The sequence below is a fragment of the Theobroma cacao genome, chromosome 3 (assembly GCF_000208745.1).
Source record: "Theobroma cacao cultivar B97-61/B2 chromosome 3, Criollo_cocoa_genome_V2, whole genome shotgun sequence".
NCBI classification, from domain to species: domain Eukaryota; kingdom Viridiplantae; phylum Streptophyta; class Magnoliopsida; order Malvales; family Malvaceae; genus Theobroma; species Theobroma cacao.
The window spans coordinates 31612810-31629583 of NC_030852.1; the positions used below are offsets into that span (position 1 = coordinate 31612810).

At 36.6% G+C, this 16774-nt stretch overlaps 3 protein-coding genes and 1 pseudogene across 4 annotated transcripts; 2 read left to right on the plus strand and 2 right to left on the minus strand.

Annotated features, from left to right (window-relative positions):
• On the minus strand, positions 83–5553 carry LOC18606085 (pyruvate kinase isozyme G, chloroplastic). The gene is made up of 12 exons (XM_018117952.1): positions 5020–5553; positions 4656–4934; positions 4199–4364; positions 3612–3746; positions 3381–3491; positions 3197–3285; positions 3014–3076; positions 2354–2529; positions 1627–1729; positions 1259–1407; positions 853–961; positions 83–456 (listed from the first exon to the last, which is right to left on the minus strand). The coding sequence occupies exons 1-12, from the start codon at positions 5239–5241 to the stop codon at positions 343–345; spliced, it is 1716 nt and encodes a 571-aa protein (XP_017973441.1). The 5' UTR covers positions 5242–5553; the 3' UTR covers positions 83–342.
• LOC18606086 lies at positions 6697–8455 on the minus strand (annotated as a pseudogene).
• On the plus strand, positions 10566–11759 carry LOC18606088. Its single transcript, XM_007039503.2, has one exon. The coding sequence runs from the start codon at positions 10566–10568 to the stop codon at positions 11757–11759; it is 1194 nt and encodes a 397-aa protein (XP_007039565.2).
• LOC18606089 (tobamovirus multiplication protein 2B) lies at positions 12963–16359 on the plus strand. 2 transcript variants are annotated; one of them, XM_018118032.1, is made up of 6 exons: positions 12963–13677; positions 14046–14201; positions 15098–15163; positions 15261–15325; positions 15748–15838; positions 16001–16359. In XM_018118032.1, the coding sequence occupies exons 1-6, from the start codon at positions 13672–13674 to the stop codon at positions 16046–16048; spliced, it is 432 nt and encodes a 143-aa protein (XP_017973521.1). In that variant the 5' UTR covers positions 12963–13671; the 3' UTR covers positions 16049–16359. The 2 variants fall into 2 exon arrangements, with proteins under 2 accessions (XP_017973521.1, XP_007039566.2); XM_007039504.2 differs by having other exon boundaries at positions 12965–13525.

Genomic DNA, 16774 nt, shown 5'->3' on the forward strand with positions numbered 1-16774 from the left:
AGGATTTAGGTCAAGCATGAACTCATCAAGTTTATCATAACATGTTACCTAAGTGAGCACTCGTCTGTTACCATAACCAGAATGCAACGGAATGCCTTTGCCACATCTGAATTCTTTTATCAACCAAAATATCCTTCACATGAAACATTTCAGTGAATAACTAGATTTTGTGTTTTCAATTTCGTTTACCCAAAAAGAAAATTCTGATTATTACTTGGACAAAAGTTACAACGTTGCATACAAAAACTAAAACTAAAACCAAAACCATGTCCACTGTGTATTACCTACTCCTTAGTAACTTCAATCACAAGAAAAAGTGTCTTCACTCTTCAAAACATAGAATTATGCTTGGACTTTTCGAACTTGGATGTGATGGGTTGATTCCCGACGCCAGATCGGTTGTGCTCCACTTTGGACAAGAGTAACATGCTCTCCCTCCTTCACCAAATTCTTGTCCTAAAGCATTGAAAAATTGTATGAGAAAAATGTTTAACCATGTAAAGTAATGATCAATAGGAAAACCGCTCAATGGCTGTGTATTAGTGGCAAAGGCTCTGGTCGACAAAATAGAAATCTCACTGCAGTTTTAGTCCATCTGTGAAGGGCATGAAAACTCATACCATTCATTCTTGAACCACTGGCCTTTTACCTCTTTACTCTCAGGTATGTCTTAGCCCATACTAAGGGATAGCCAGCTCATCGCCTGCATGTCTTGTTTCAACTAAGCCCCCTAAATTGGCTCCGCAACAGCTACAAGCTATTCTAAGGTGCCAGGTAGGATAGCCATCCATTAATCCTACCCTCAAAATGGAAAATATTTTCTTCAATAAAAAAGCACTTTTAAGTACTAACCATTAATAGCTTGAGTGCTCGGGAGAAGGTCTCCTCTGCATCATCTGAAAACTGCATATATATGGGCATGACCCCTTGATAAAGTGCCAGTCTCTGCTTAATCCTTTCCCTGCCAAGAACGAAAATTATTGCACAAAAGTGAGAACGAGGAATGGAAACAAGTTCTAAATGATTATCAATTAGAAATCTTTGACCATATTTGCAGTTAATCTGGCAAGAGATTGTCAGGAATAATTTCCATAAGGCAGTTTTACCAAACTTGAACACTAGCATTTTGTTGCACAACAATGTATATGATGCAAACAAACATGATACAAAAATTATTCACCCAGCACAAAGTACATCAAAAACCAAATCCAAATAATAGGAAAAGAGTAGTTTATGTCATACAGCTACTGTAACTCACTCATTTGTGAAGGCAAAGATTGATGAGGAAGGACGGTAATGACTTAATAGTATAGCCATGGATCCTGTCCTTGTAAAGACAATGATTGGCGTGTTAAGGGTGTTAGCCATAGTTGTGGAATGGAAAGCAAACATTTCGCCCATATGACTCTGCAAAAGAATGCCCTCAATGTGGTCAGATTATAAAAGCAAAATTAGAGAAGGATTTTAACAAAAAAAGGATTAGAGATATTGAAAAGTAAAAGAACTAGAAAGGGTAAAATCTTTCAGCTCTCTTCAGCCCTATGTCATATACCCCTATGATCTACAGGCAACATGAAAACACACACAACCTTGAATGACATTTAGCCGATTCCAAAGACTGATTACCTTGTAAGCATTAAAACGAACTGGAGGCATAATGCTAACTGGAAGACTTGACTCGGTCCTCAATGCCACAGTGTGCATAACTTTAACAGCTTTAATTGGGTACCTTCAGTTGATGTCATGAATGATAAAATTAGTTACTAAATTTTAGAGATGTAGAAACCAATAAACAATATCATGAGGTAAATGTTAGATTAAGTTATCTAAAAAGAAACAAGATCAACAAATATTATAATCTAACATGAATGTACCAGCTAATGTCAACACAGAAATTGAAGCAATTGAGGCCCTACATTCTTAATGATGATAAATTAGAGCATTCGGATGACCAGGCCATCTAAAATCTGCCAGATGGCTTCTCACTGGAGCTTTGCCCATATAGGGCCAAAATTTCCGATATGTTCATGCTATTTAAAAGCCCATCAAACAAAATGAAGAACCTTGGATATACAAGGAGCAATAAATACGGAATATAATTCACTAGTCCACAACATAATAAAAGCATCCACAATTCTTGCAGAAAGCAGGTAATCCTACTAACATCTAACAATTAACTGATATTTCAGCTTGCAACTTCCTAAGCTTATTACTGGTACCTCTATTCTAACACAACTCTATTCTAATACAAATAAATGAGGGACGAAAAAAAGGTAGAGTTTTAAATATAGTATATCCAGGAAATATATGTAAAGACCGGTGAGTTTAACAACTTTTAGCCAAGTTAACTCACTTTCCATGTGCAGTTTCTCCAGAAAGCATAATTGCATCAGCACCTTCTCGAACAGCAATTGCGATGTCAGAAACTTCAGCTCTTGTTGGTGTAGGATGATTAATCATGCTTTCAAGCATATTTGTTGCCACTATTACAGGTTTATGCATACTACGACACCTTCTAATGATGTCTTCCTGTTAGAATGACAACAATACAAGCTGTTATGTGTGGAAATGGAAAATGATATTAATCCTAGAATCTAAACTTTACTTGTCTGGGCTGGACATAATAACACTATTGTCTATGACTCTGTAAGCCCCTCAAAAACAAATTATACAAATGGTTCTAAAACCATTTAATGGTTTCAAAATTTACCTTATTGTATGATTCATGATTTTTTCTTTAATGGACCTGAAATTCAAAATGATCGTTTTATTTGTTTACTAAGTTTACCATTTATCAACCTGACAGTCATACCCTGTTACATACTTAACTTGATCCTTCCAAAAATTTCTCAATTCCTGAGAGTATTCCGGTGTTGACAACATTTTAACATTCAAACAATGGCACTTCATTCAAGTTTTTTTTTTTTTGGGAAAAAAATGATAAATGCATTTCTGTTAGACCTATATTCTCATATAGAGCAAAAAGGTGACACATATCAACAATTAAAATTACCTGCAATAAAGGGACCTCCTCAATTGGAAGTTCAGCTCCAAGGTCTCCACGAGCAACCATTGCCTATAACGTTCACAAGAACAGTTAAGTTTCAATTGAGAATCATACAGACATCATTCGTCCTCATAATGCTTTTGGAGACTATAAACACATTCTAGAGGAAGCAAAAATATCAAAACAAACCCCATCAGAAGCAGAAATTATAGAGTGAAGATTTGGTATAGAATCAGCACTTTCAATTTTCACAATAACGTGAATGTCTGCATTGCAGCCTGCGAGAGAGTTGGTGACAATACAGTTAGAAATGAAGAAAGCATAAATTATGTACACCCTTCATAATTTAACTGGAAACTACAAAAAGCCTTACCTTTCAGATAATCCTTCAACTCATGGACCACTCTAGCATCCTTCACAAAAGAAACAGCATAAAAATCAACTTGGTTGTCCACCCCAAATTTGATATCTTCCCAATCTTTGTCTGTAAACATGAAGTGCACCAGTCAAAATTTTGATTAACAAACAACATCAAACAAAACAGAACATGTTTAAGGAAGTAAAACTTCAAAGCGACAACATTACATTTAAAACAGAAAATAACCTGTTATTGATGGCAGAGTTGCACTTTTTCCACGCACATTTAAATGGCGCCTTGATTTTAGTTCTCCGCCATCAACTACTACACACTTAACCAAATCCTTTGTCTTTGCCTTCACAGCTAATGACATCATTCCACCTGGCATATAAAGACACAGAGCCACTCATTAAGTTACATGTACAAGTAAACACTTGACAAAAATGTGCTTTTGGTTAGTGAATACTTACTAGATACACTCCTTTGGATAGAAGTTTAATTACAATGCTTAATAAAGAGAAACATATCATGCCAACAAATTTAACGGCATAACCAATTTGTCAGGTCTTTTCAAAGTACTCATACATTAAACACACAACCAGCAAACAGAAAGACAACATAAAAAAGATTTTGTCTATTCCAAGAGGAAAACGATAATAAAACAATTGACGGCATCTTTGAGAAGAACAATTCATAGCATTTATTTCAATTGGTTCTAACTATACTGCCATACATTCAAAACAAAGATTCTATAACAAAAGACAAATCCCAACTTACACACACAATCTAACTCATGCACCAATTAGGGGCATCAAAATGGAATCTATTCTCACCATCTACCAATAGTATGTCTCCAACCTCCACATCGTTCACAAAGTCGTCATAGTTTACACTAACAGTATTTTCTGAGCTAACTCCTCTTTTGATGGTGAAATTAAATTCTTGTCCCTCTTTAAGCTGTATTGGTTGGGGCACATCGCCACTTCTAACCTCAGGACCCTATATAAACAACAAATCAACCTTATCCCAATTAATAGCCAAAAGAGCTTTAATTCCCAATGTACAAATGGAAAACAAAATGGAAAGTTGGAAACCAAAACATCTAATTAAACTTTGGTTTTGATAAAACTTTCCTTAAATGCCATAGTTAATGTTACTTTTTAAAGAAAGAGTATCATCGTTCAATGCATTGGGAATAACAATATTAACCGTAGATTGCTTCATTTAACATGAAAATATGTCTATAAATGGATCGAATACTGAGGCAATGATTAATAACTTAATTGATACCTTAGTGTCCAACATAATGGCAATGACTTTGTCTTCAAATTGAGCATTGTATTCCTTAACGAGATCAATGGTTTTCTGATGAGAAGAATGATCTCCGTGGGACATATTCAATCGAGCCACATTCATTCCAGCCTCAGCCAGTTTCCATATCATTTCACGGGAGCTCGTCGAAGGACCGATTGTGCAAACAATCTTGGTTTTCCTCCGAGAACTCGAGTTCATTTTCACTTGGCCTAAAGCCCCGACTTTTAACAGCTCAACCGTCGGGTTCAGCTTGTCCTGAAAAATTAAACAATTGAAAACGACATCCAAAAAAGAAGTGAAAAAGAGTGGTAAGGAAAAAGAAAAAGAAAAGGTAACTGACGGCGTTTAGACGGCCGTTTGAGCAGGTAAGAGTGCCGGTCCGAGCTGGAGTGATCTTCATGGATCTGATAGAAAAAGCTGCATCTCCTTTACGGAAAAAGAGACGTCGTTTAGTCCGATGAATCCCGGATTCGAACAGAGAATTATCGGTAACGTTGCGGAAAGACGATATATCGGCGGCGGCGATGGAGGCAGCGTCGGTTAAAGAAGTAATCGTCGCCATTTGGAATTTGTTTGGTGCTGTTTGGTTTGGAATGGAACAGAAGAAGAAGAAACTGAACTCCTGAGAAAGAACAGAAAGAGAGAGGAAAGTGACAGGTGGAGATTTTTAAGCAGAAAAAAATGCCAGGAGCAGAGTGTTTGGCTACTAGCACACACTAGCTCTCTCCAGATGCTAGACAGTTAGGACTTAGGACTCGTTCTTCTCAGGTACCTGCTGGCTGCGGGGAACACAAAAAACCAGCGAAGTGAGTCCCACTCGCGTCTCGCACTCCTTTTATGAAGAAAGTCCAAAAGTTTAATAAATCATAAAAAGAATTAGTGTTCCGTATGCCCGGTATGGAGCGAGTGGCTACAAGATTACTGGGGTCCCACGCGGCCACACCTTTGGGCGCAGAGATCTTTTCTCTCCTCCATATGAATCAAATGAGAAAAATATCGTTACACATTATCTGCTTTACAACTCTATACGCATTCGCCGCCCGATCTTTGCCACATCTACTGGCCCTCCATCGAACGTATCAAATTCCAATACCAAACAACGTCAATGTGATATTTTGGACAGGGAACCCCTCATCTGGAAAGAGAGAAAAGCTTCTAAGTTAGTAGACACGTGTCCTTCAGCTGAAGCGAGTCCCATCTTTATCGGTATTCACTTCAGAACACTCAGAAGTCACGTGTTATTTGGGACGGCAACACTGGGATATTCTTCGCATAAAGCGGTATATGTCACGTGTTCCACGTCCTTTCACAATTAGCCAATAAAAAAGAAATATGAAAAATCTTTTTTCACATATCATATTTATTTATTGTGTTTTTAAATCATCATTTTAAATATTTATTAATAATAAATATTTACCTAGGCCCACCTGGAAGCTTGGCAGGTGTATATCTTCACAGTACCTAGGCCCACTTGGAAACCTGGGAGGTGTACATTTTCCCATAAGCATTCCAAGTCCTAGATGACTATAAGAAATCAAGCGGATACCCAGGGAGTCACAAATATCCTTAATCTCCATCTGCTCTTCTCCCATGCTTAGCAGAGAAAATTGTACCTGGAATTGGGGTCGTTCTCGATGTAAGCCTTGGAATCACATCAACAACCAAAAGGAATTCTTAGTAGTAGCTACATGTTCAGGCATGGGATACATCAAAGTATTCTGTTTTAGTTAGATAGTTTGCCATTGAGGCTTAGCTTGGGTGGCGGTTTTGAGTACAAAATCCAAGAGATTCAACATTAGTGCTTTCTTCCTGTGCACAAACCAAAAATAGAGAAGTGTCTAGATATCATCCATGCACTAAACTTATTGACATCCGTGATAAACTCAGCCATGTCCTCTATTAAGCAGGAATATGCTGTCTGCAAATAGCTACCCACATATTTATAACTAATTAATTAACTGTTTCTACAAAATTTTGAATCAAATGAACAAAACGAAACAAAACCACAAAGCTTGAATCATGTTCTTCACTGAAACACTTAAACCCACTTATCCGTTTTTCTCTGTCATTTAACATCCTTAGAGTTGGGATTTTGGAGGATAAGGGAGGCAAAACGAGCCCAGACACTCTTTATGCATGTGTTTAAATGCGGCTATCTTTCTTACTGGAGGCTTTAGGTAGTTGGGCATATGCATCCACTGGAAGCCATGACCATCAAAGAGATTAGAAACTCCAAAACATAGGGTTGGAATGGAGAGAAAAAAAAAAAGTCACGAAACCAGAGATATGGCAGTAAGAGTGGCCCAAAAAAGTGTGATGGTTTGAATTTGATGAAAACAAGAAACACGAGCACAAAAAGTAAAGCAAGTATAACTGTTGGGGCACTTGGTTTAAAAATAACACAAAGCAGGTGCTAGGGGAAACACGATATTTCAAGGTTGCAGTGGTCCTTAGTTTAGCTACATGAAACACGAGCAACTATAACCAAACCAAGATTCCTCTTAACATGAAAATTAGAAATATATCTAAATTATCTATACCTGAGCTGAACACAAAGGGACTCCCCTGGCTTTAAGGTAATCGTAAATCTTTACAAGCTGTTTGGATCCATTATTGCTAACTCCAATAGCTTTAACTAAGCCCTGAAAATTTATATCAAGTAGATTTAGGCCAGTGAACAAAAAAAACTACAGAAACAAACTTGCTATGATGCCGGAAAAGATATTTTTTTTAAATGTTTGTTAGGTAGAGTGGAATTCTCAACTTTTTGTGGTTCAAGTTAAATCTAGGAAAAAAATTTCACATGCCAATCGAAAATGATTAGTCTCGCTTCTAGTAAACTGCATGATAAAATCCACTTTAAAAGTAATTAATAGCAACCTGCTCATACGTTGCCCACTAAATCACCCCAAGGAGCTAATTCTTGTGGGGGAGCATGGTTTGCAGTAGACCAGTGTAACTGTCCAATTCCAATTTGCTTAATCTGCATTCCATCCCGAGAGGCCCTGGAAAACAGTTCTTCATCAAATTTAATTATTACTACATGTCGATCGACCGTGAGATAAAGAGGATCACTTATATAAAAGCAATAGAATAGCAAACCTGCAAGTTTGAACAAATTGCCCTGGTGTTAGACGCCAGGGATATGCTGCAAACTTTGTAGCAATACAGTCACAATCTCATCTTCTATCCGCTTTTCCCCTGAGATTACAACAATATATAGTATTAATTACTAGAATAGTAAGATAAACAATCTCTTTTGTAAGATTGGGATGATACCTGAAGAGTCGTGGTTTTATCAGCTATGATAATAAAGGTCAATTGTGTCAGAACTGAGTACCAATCTCTAATTGTATTAGTTTCAAATTCCTTGACTTATTATGAGAACCATACTGAAGTCAAGCAGTACTACATAAAGAGAGTGCATTATAATAAATTGACAGTCGACCATGAGTCAGTTGAACAAACAACTTTGAAAGTTCTCAACAGAAATCAAAATCCAATGTTCATTCCGCTGTAAGGCAGGTTCAATTTAGAATGAGAGAAAGAAACCAACCTCGAAATTCTCTAATAGACTTTCCTAGAAGTTTTTCACTCTGTCCATTGAGTTTTCCAGTCCCATAAGAATCCGCAGTATCAAAAAGATTGATATCATTCTCCACGGCAAGATTGAAAACTTGTTGAAGTTCATTATCCTTTGATTGCTGGTAACCCCAGAGAAGCTGGTTGCACCATGCCCAAGTCCCAAACCCCATTGGAGACACAAAGGACCCATTTCACCTGCCTGGCAAAACAACCCCTGAAAATAAGTACATCCCAAAAAATCAAACCAGAATAACATGCACGCTTAGAGATAGATAATGAACTTTATGCCTCTAAGGAAGGCAGATGAGCAATGAGAATACTAAGGGCAAAAGCTTTCTAGAATAAAGGTTGAAAATATGAATATCTAAGCTCAGAAACTTTCTACAGTGAAGAAAGGTGTGAGATTTGGAGACGGTCAACCCATTACCAGTATAAAGGAAGGATTTTTTTTTTTTCAGCTGTTTCAAAAATTTTCGTTTTCTCTTCCTTCTTCTATCTTCTCATGTCCTTTCAGCTAGTATTTTATAAGCATGAACTTTTTCTACCGATTGACATGTTTTATTTTTAGCACTGATTCTTCAAAATTTTAGAAAATTTACATTTTTTTATTTTTCTTAAAAAATCTACACTTTTTTATCTTTTTCTAAAATCGACATGTACGTTCTTGTGTCGATTCTTTATGTGTTTGGCACCAATCCAAAAATTAAATTTGAAATTTTACCTTTTGTTGTTATTCATTTATCAACTCTTGCTTTTTCTTTAAATTTTTAACATTTTTTTAAAACTTTTAAAATCGACATGTCAATTCTTGGTATCAATTCTCACTCTATCTAGTAGTGTCTGTTTTTCCAAAATTAATATGTACTTGTTTGAGTCGATACTTACAATTGTAAATTTAAACTTTTAATATTTAAAAATGTTTTTTAATTTAAACTCAATTTCAAAATTCTTTAAGAATTTTCTTCACATTTAAAAACTCTTTTAAAATAAATCAATTTTGTTATTTTAAAATCATAATAAAAAACAATAAATACAAAAACGAAAATTAATCATAGTTAAGATAGTAACAAATCACAAAATTTCACTTCAAGAATCTATGACTTGATCTTGGAAAAAAATTTGGCAGCTTTTTTCAAAATTCAATTCAAAAGTCTACAATTTGATCTTGAAAACATTCCGAACCTAATGACAGCTTGTACATATGCTTTGCATTTGGGAAATTTTAGGAACTCTACCTAATTCTTACTTTTTCTATCAATACTGTCTAAAAGAATTTTGATAATAAATCATTTTTATAGTTCAAACTTGTGACTACAATGATTTCATATTAAAATTATGTGGATTTTTTCCCCATAAAGATCATTATTTAAATTACTTCCTACTCGCTACATTGAGCAATCAATGCATCAAGATAACTTCAATCTTTGAAGTCCATCTCTACGTATAAAAGTGTGTGTGTATATATATATATAATTAAACAATTTATGTAAATCTTCCATGCATATCCAAATAAATTTACAAAATAGTTTTCATAATCACTTGTACAACATTTTTGGTACATGGGCATCATTTTCAACAAGCATATCATCAAAGGTGCAATCTATTAAATATTTGTCTAATATCATTTTTCATATAACTTTGTATTTCTTTTTTCATCGATATGTTCAAATTTACAATTTTAAATGTAAAATTGAATTAGACCATCCAACTTTGTTTTCTTAACATTTATGTTGAGCGCTAATTGTTTCTGGATTTAAAACACAAATGTCAAGAGTCAAAGTGGATCGGTATAGATAAATTCTTTAAAAAATCCAATTAATTCAGTTAATGAAAATTTTTAATCGACTTAACTCTATGAAAGAGAAATACGACACGCTGGGTTCATTAGTTTGGACAGTACAAAAGATGTAAACCCAAAAGCAAAGACGAGATTGCTCGCAGGCCCAAGTCATGGTGGAAACACTAACAGAAGCAGAGGAAGTTAGGGGCTTCTTCAATAAAACGAAGAGTCCAACCTAGAGAAGTTTTTTGGGCCCAGCTTCACTCACAGAGTTTGAGACTTAACATGCTTCTCCTTGACCTTTTCTGCGGGAGCATTGGCACATCGCAATGATGAATTGAGCATTAGACTCGTTCCTTGAAACATGAGGCTCCTACCATCTTGTCTTTCCGAAGTCCGAAACCAATAAAAATCATCACTTTGGCTGCAGATACAGCCATACAGGATTAAAGTCTCTCTTTCTGCAATTTTTTTTTTCTTCCATAACCAGCAAACACGAAGAAAAAGAGTGACCCGGAAAAATGAAGCTCTCACTGAAGCTCCAAGATGACCAAAACCCTCTCCTAAAGGCCAAAATACCCATTTCCATATTTAGCCAGCCCTTCATTTCTAGCCTCACCACCACCACCCCAACCACCAGCAGCAACAAATCCTCTCAAGACACTTCCTTTTCTCTCTCCACAAATTTCCCTTCTGGCCCTTCTCTCAAACTGTCATATGCTCCCTCAACGTCCCCTACCACCACAATCCCTTTCTCTATTTCTCTGAAGTCTGGTCTTGGCCTCTTGGGCTCACCTAAAGATTCCCCTCTTGTTTTCACTGCTCAGTTTTCTCTTTCATCCACTAAACCCGGAACTGTGATCCCCACTTTCTCTCTCCATTTCAAGCCCCAATTCGGCAACTTTGCTCTTCACAAGGCCACTTCATCAAACCCTAGCCTTGAACCAGATTCTGGGTCTCACTCCATTCCTGGAACCCAGTTCCAATCTGGGTCATCTTCAAATTCTGAATTTGGAAATGGGTTTGCCCTAGATGGGTCATCAGTTTGGCAAGAAGTGAAATTGGAACCTCGTAGTGGAGTTGATGATGGGCTTGAAACCTCTAAGCTTGGCTATGGAAAAGGTTTATATTCAAATGATGGGTTCGGTACAGAGAGGTCATTGGTGAGGGAAGATGGTAAGAAAGCTGGGATTTTTGGTGGAATTGCTGTTAGAGCAAGAACATTGTTTCCTGTGACAAAAAGGGCGGTGGTGAATTTGAGGTGGGCTGTGAATTTGCCTTCGGATGTGGGGTCAAAAATGCCATATTTGACAGTAAACAAGATTGGGATTGAGAGAGTCGAGGAGGTTAAGGAGGTGACGGAAGTGAAGAGCAAGAGTATTGAAAGTAATGTGGATGATTTGGAATTGTTGAAAGGTATGTATTCATGGATGAAAAGGGATTTGGAAACGTTGGAGAATGAGAATAGGGAAATGAAGCAGTGTCTTCATGATATGAGACTTGGGGTTTCAGCTAAGAATGTTCGTAGGGAAAGTGAGGGTATTGGGAGGAGGGTTTCCACACCTTCTGTGGAGAACTCAAACGAGTTTGAGCGATGGAGGGGCAAGAAAATTGTTGCTGACGACAATGGTGGAAGAGAAGTGAAGAAGAGTGTAAACAAGATGAGTGATGTGGAAAGTGAATTGCAGAAAGCTATTAAGGCTGCATCGAGTTAACGAGGTTTGAATTGATATTTGCTATGTATCATTTCCTTGCTTGTCCCTTTGAATGTTGTATATAGTGATTGAGCCTTTTGCTGTATGTAAAATGTGAGCTTTTGCTCTATTTAGGGATTGAGCTTATGCTCTTTAACTAAGACGATGCTACTCACTGTAGTTATTCAGGGTAGTTTAACACTTTAGTTTCAAAGCATTTAAACTCCTCAGTGAATGGTAATGATTGCAGCAATGATGGATTCCATGGATTCTTCCTTTATGATAGAGTAATGGATATCATCTTTTGAGCATTAATCTGTTTATGAAACTTTTTGGATCATCTGTGATGGTAATTTTTCACTGCTTCAGGACACTTTGATATATATACTACCCCAGTTAATTGATCCTCGTTGATGTTTAATCAAATTAATTCTATCTTTGTAATGGATAATTAATACTAGGAATTTATTCTTGTTTTCCCCTTGCCTCTCATAATAGGCACTACAGAGACAGATAACATTATCATTTGATAATATACTGCATTTCATTTTGCCATATTTGAGCCTTATGATGAACAACGAATTCATGTACTAGATGAGCTTACTACCACCATTCTGCTTTCTAAGTTAAATGGCATATCACAATTCAATTCCTGTGCAAGAGAGCATCATGACCCATTCTAGGTGTCTAAGCTTTGTCTGGTTTCTTAAGGAGATTGGTCGCCACACTTTTCTGCTGTGATTGGGCTATTAACATACTGTAATGTGGTGATGCAATGTGACCATATTTTACTCCCAACCAAGTAGAATATTGAAGAAAGAAGATGTGTGTTATTTTACATTTGAAAGGAAGTAAGCGCTCACTTGGTCTGCGTGGTGTGGTAGATGGTGCAAGATTTGCCATGTTGAATTGCTGAGAGGCTGATTCTGTTTGGATAGTAGCTGGTTTCTTCTCAATGCATATGGTAGACACTCTAATCATTTGATGCTTTCTCGATGTTAGTTGCAAGTTTCAGAAATAAAGCAATGAATGAAAACCATAGATGGAAGTTCCTTTGCCTTTGATCACAGAGGCCCTATGTGCCTTTGATTTCAGAAATAAAGCAATGAACCAATAACAGACGGATGGAAGGTTGCCAGTGATTAGAAAAAATTGATTTCATTATCCTTTTTTAGCTTTATTTATAACAAAACAAGAAATGAACGGTCAATTCAGTCAAAAAATAATAATAGAAGAATCGATTGTAATAATACTCCAAATACCACCCTCTGAAGGTAAATTCATTCATTTCTATTCTTGCAGTTGATGCTTCCTACATATCAACTCCTCTTATTTGATCAAAGACAGTTATTTATCAACTTTAAACAACTATTCAATCCTTTTAACCTCAAAGCTGACCGGAAGGGTTGTCCAATGGGTAGTAAACACGATAACTGGGCGCAAGAGTGATGCCAAATGTAGCGCAATAACCTTTAACTTGATTACCAAATTCAGGAGTGAATCTTCCACGGTTAAAAACCCATATCTTGCACCTGAGAGACAGACCTTGGACTGCTTCACAGCATTCACGACTGAGGTTTACCTTCTTTTCGACCAAGGACGCATAAACTTCATGCAGGCATCCATCTGGTTTATTAATTTGTCCCCAACAGAGCCATGGGTTTGGCATGTATCGTTCTTCCCATCCAACAACTGAGAAAGCAGGCGTGATAGCCATGGCAAATGCCAGGGTTAGGAAGAGCATAAGGGTCTGTTGAAAAGAACCCATCGCAAACAGACAGAGACAGGTTAGTTTCTTCTGAAGTCTTTGTTTTCTTGGAACAAGGGAAGGTTTTTAGCAAGGGTTTTGGGTTGGAAATTTATAGAAGTTCTTAAATTACGGAGCTTGGAGTAACGGTGGTATGTTGCCAAATTAGTCAGGTTGAAGCCATGAATGAAGGTAAGGTAAAAGGATCTTGAATTTGTAGCAGTTTCCTGTAGAAGGTGCCGTTATGTAAAAGAATTCTGGTAATTTAAATGCCATTAATAAAGGCAATTATACCATGGAAGACCTTTAGTCCGTTAAAATGGTAGAATAATATCTCACTTGTTAACGGTGTCGCTCGAACTTACATATGGATAGGAGTTTACAGATTCTCCTATTGCTGGGCTGAAAATGGATCGAGCCACTGGAAAGTGGAAAATGCAAAGACCAACTGGGCTCATAAACCGTATTGGGCTCAATCTCTTTCCAGTTACAGCACAAGTAATTGAGTCTTAAAGCTTTTAATTTTTGGCTTCTGATGGACAAAGGTTTCTAATTTGCAGAAAAAAATGGCAACAGCTGGAGGAGGAGGTGGAAATGTGAAGGAGACAAGTAGCAGAGAAGGCACAGCAAAATCAATAGTGACTGAACAGATTTCCCAGGCTGTACAATCCACCTCCAATCTCCTCCACCTCATGCAGCAGTCTTCTCCTTCTCAGGTATTTCTTCTTGTATTCACCTACTTTATATACTACTACGAGTTATCAGGGTTACTATATTTATTCTGTTTCTGTTTGTAAATTTAACGAGCTCAATCAATTCTCTTTGCTTGAAGAAAAAAGAATTATTTTTGTTCCGTAGTTTGACTTGTGATGTTAAGGATGAATCTGATGAAATGGGGCAAAGGCGAAGTGGGTCGTGTCTTAGACTTTTAGTTGTGGATAAAAGTACTGATTTTTGGTTAGAATGAAATTTTTGATGGGTTAGTATTTGTAGATGAAAGCTGATCATTATTTGATTGTTCCTTTTTTTTATAAAAAAAAAAAAAGAAATTGTCATCTTCTTGGCCTAAATTTCCCTCATAAGGAAGAAAGCTTCTTGTCTATCATGGTCTTCACTTGTTATTTATTTATTTTTTTACTATGGGCCTTCAATGATGTGGACATGACCTACAAAATGTGTTTGTTTTATCTATAGTATATATTTCTTCTTATAATTTGACAGATTTTTGGGTCTATGTCTTGCCTGGGTTCATAATTTAGTAGAAAGTGTTTTTGCAATGAATCCCTAGCATCCATTTAATCACACAGAGGTGGGAAAACGGTAAATTACAATAAACTGATGGACTCCTTGAAGGATCTGACTTTGCACAAATACCTATCCATCTCCTGATATAGTTTCCAACAATGCTGCAAACTTGGTTAATGGCTCTTGGAATGCTTATCTTAAAAATAGACAGTTGCTGAAGCAAATACTTGGATAGAAGATAAGCAAAATCATTGACTTTACCATTAGGGCAAGGTGTATATGGTGGTTGATGTGCCCATGCTGCTTGACTCCCTCTTTTGATTTTGTTGGCTTGGTAATAATATCTTTGTCTACTTCATATCTGCAGACCCAACTAATGAAGCTTCCGAAAAATCTTTTGGCTAAAGCCCCTACAATCAAGAATACTGGGCAGGTGTCTGATTCCTTTATGCTGTATTAAACATGTATACTCGATATCAATTGCAAAATTTTGAACTTTGATCTCTATCTTTCCTGTTTCATTGATGTAGATGTTAGAGCAGATGCCTAGGGTGATTTCAGCACTTGATGCCCACATTGACAGTGGATTACAGAGGTTGAAATCATGTGCACCCTCTGCTATTTAAAATTACTCTATTTCTTACATTCAAGAAACATGTTAAGTTGTGTTGCAGTTGGAGATCACAGGCCAGGGAATTGATGAGAATTCAAAAAGGTTGATTAATTTAATTTAGATAAGACATAAAATTGCATGAAAAATGTGTAGGAAATGTTTAATAAAACTGTAACTAAAATCAAATATGGAATAGACAGCAGTTAATGCCACTCAATGAAGATGCTGTTTACGTAATTGCCTAGATGGATCCTCGACTCCCAACTATTATTATGTGTATAAGGCAGACCATAAAATTAAAGAACTTGTGCAGAAAGAGAGAATTCCCTCTGTTACCTATTCTTAATAAGCTATAGGATTGTGTTTCCAATTTTCTTGGCTCATTTTAGTTACATATTCTGCAGTGTTCCGCATCTGAAAACAGTAATTCAGTTACTTGAAAATATGGAAAGCTGCCATCTTAGTTCTCTGTCTCAAGCACATTTCTCACAAGGGGTATGGCCTCTCTCATGTTTACATGTATTTATAATATCGCTCTAGGCTGAATTCTCATTTCAGTTAGAGCTGTTTGTGTTAATAACTTTTAATTATTTGTGAAATGCTTTAAAAGCTGGAGTTTCAGTTGATTTTCTTTTTGTGAATTCCATTTTATCCCAGGAATCTCAGCAAGCAAATCAACATCCCAAGGCTGGTTCACCGCCCTAATATTCTAGCCATGCTACGGGGTCTCAGCCATTAGTTTCTTTAATCATGTCAAACCTTCTTAACTGTAGCTACAACCAATTCTTGAGTAGTAACTAGTACATTAAATATGACTACTAGACTAGACAATGTGTTCTATGTACATCAAATGTCATAGTATTTCTCATTGCTGTCTGTATACATTGAACATGATAGAGAATGGTTCCTGTATTGCTTTCTTCATAGCATTGGAAACACGTTTCAACTTTCTACCTTGTAAGGATGGCCACAAATTTTAAAGGGGAAATGAGCTGTCTCATCATTCTTTCCATTTTTATTTCTTCTTTTGAAACAAGGAGGCATGGATGTGCAAGCTATGGTCTTTCTCTCATTCATGTTTTGAATCATCAAGGGAAGGCAGTGTTTGCAGAAAGGTCAAGAAATGCTGGTTCTAGCATGGCTCTAGTGTTACTTATAGCTCTAGGTACATGCAATTAAAATGTGGTTGGGGTTGATGTGTGAAATGGTTGAATTTAGCAAAATCCAAAAAGAAAAAAATTTCTTTCCAGTGTGTATGATTATGTGAAAATTCATTTCACTCTCCAAAAGTTGACAAAAGCACTTCTCACACTTCAGCACAATGAGAAAATGATTGTGTGAAAGTGCATCTGAGCCGCCATGGCACACTATCCAACTGACCTGAGAATTTGAAGAGGATAAGGTCTTCAGTGTTATCCACTTGCCCAACCA

What these genes read in the sequence shown, in the direction of transcription:
- LOC18606089 (XM_018118032.1), top strand. An exon ending in AGCAGTCTTCTCCTTCTCAG is followed by an intron (nt 14,202 to 15,097) that starts GTATTTCTTCTT and finishes TCATATCTGCAG; the next exon opens with ACCCAACTAATGAAGCTTCC. An exon ending in ATTGACAGTGGATTACAGAG is followed by an intron (nt 15,326 to 15,747) that starts GTTGAAATCATG and finishes CATATTCTGCAG; the next exon opens with TGTTCCGCATCTGAAAACAG.
- LOC18606088 (XM_007039503.2), top strand. Translation starts at nt 10,566, where the DNA reads ATGAAGCTCTCACTGAAGCTCCAAGATGACCAAAACCCTCTCCTAAAG.
- LOC18606085 (XM_018117952.1), bottom strand. Translation starts at nt 5,241, where the DNA reads ATGGCGACGATTACTTCTTTAACCGACGCTGCCTCCATCGCCGCCGCC. An exon ending in ATCTTTGCCTTCACAAATGA is followed by an intron (nt 962 to 1,258) that starts GTGAGTTACAGT and finishes CGTTCTTGGCAG; the next exon opens with GGAAAGGATTAAGCAGAGAC. An exon ending in GAGCACTCAAGCTATTAATG is followed by an intron (nt 457 to 852) that starts GTTAGTACTTAA and finishes TCAATGCTTTAG; the next exon opens with GACAAGAATTTGGTGAAGGA.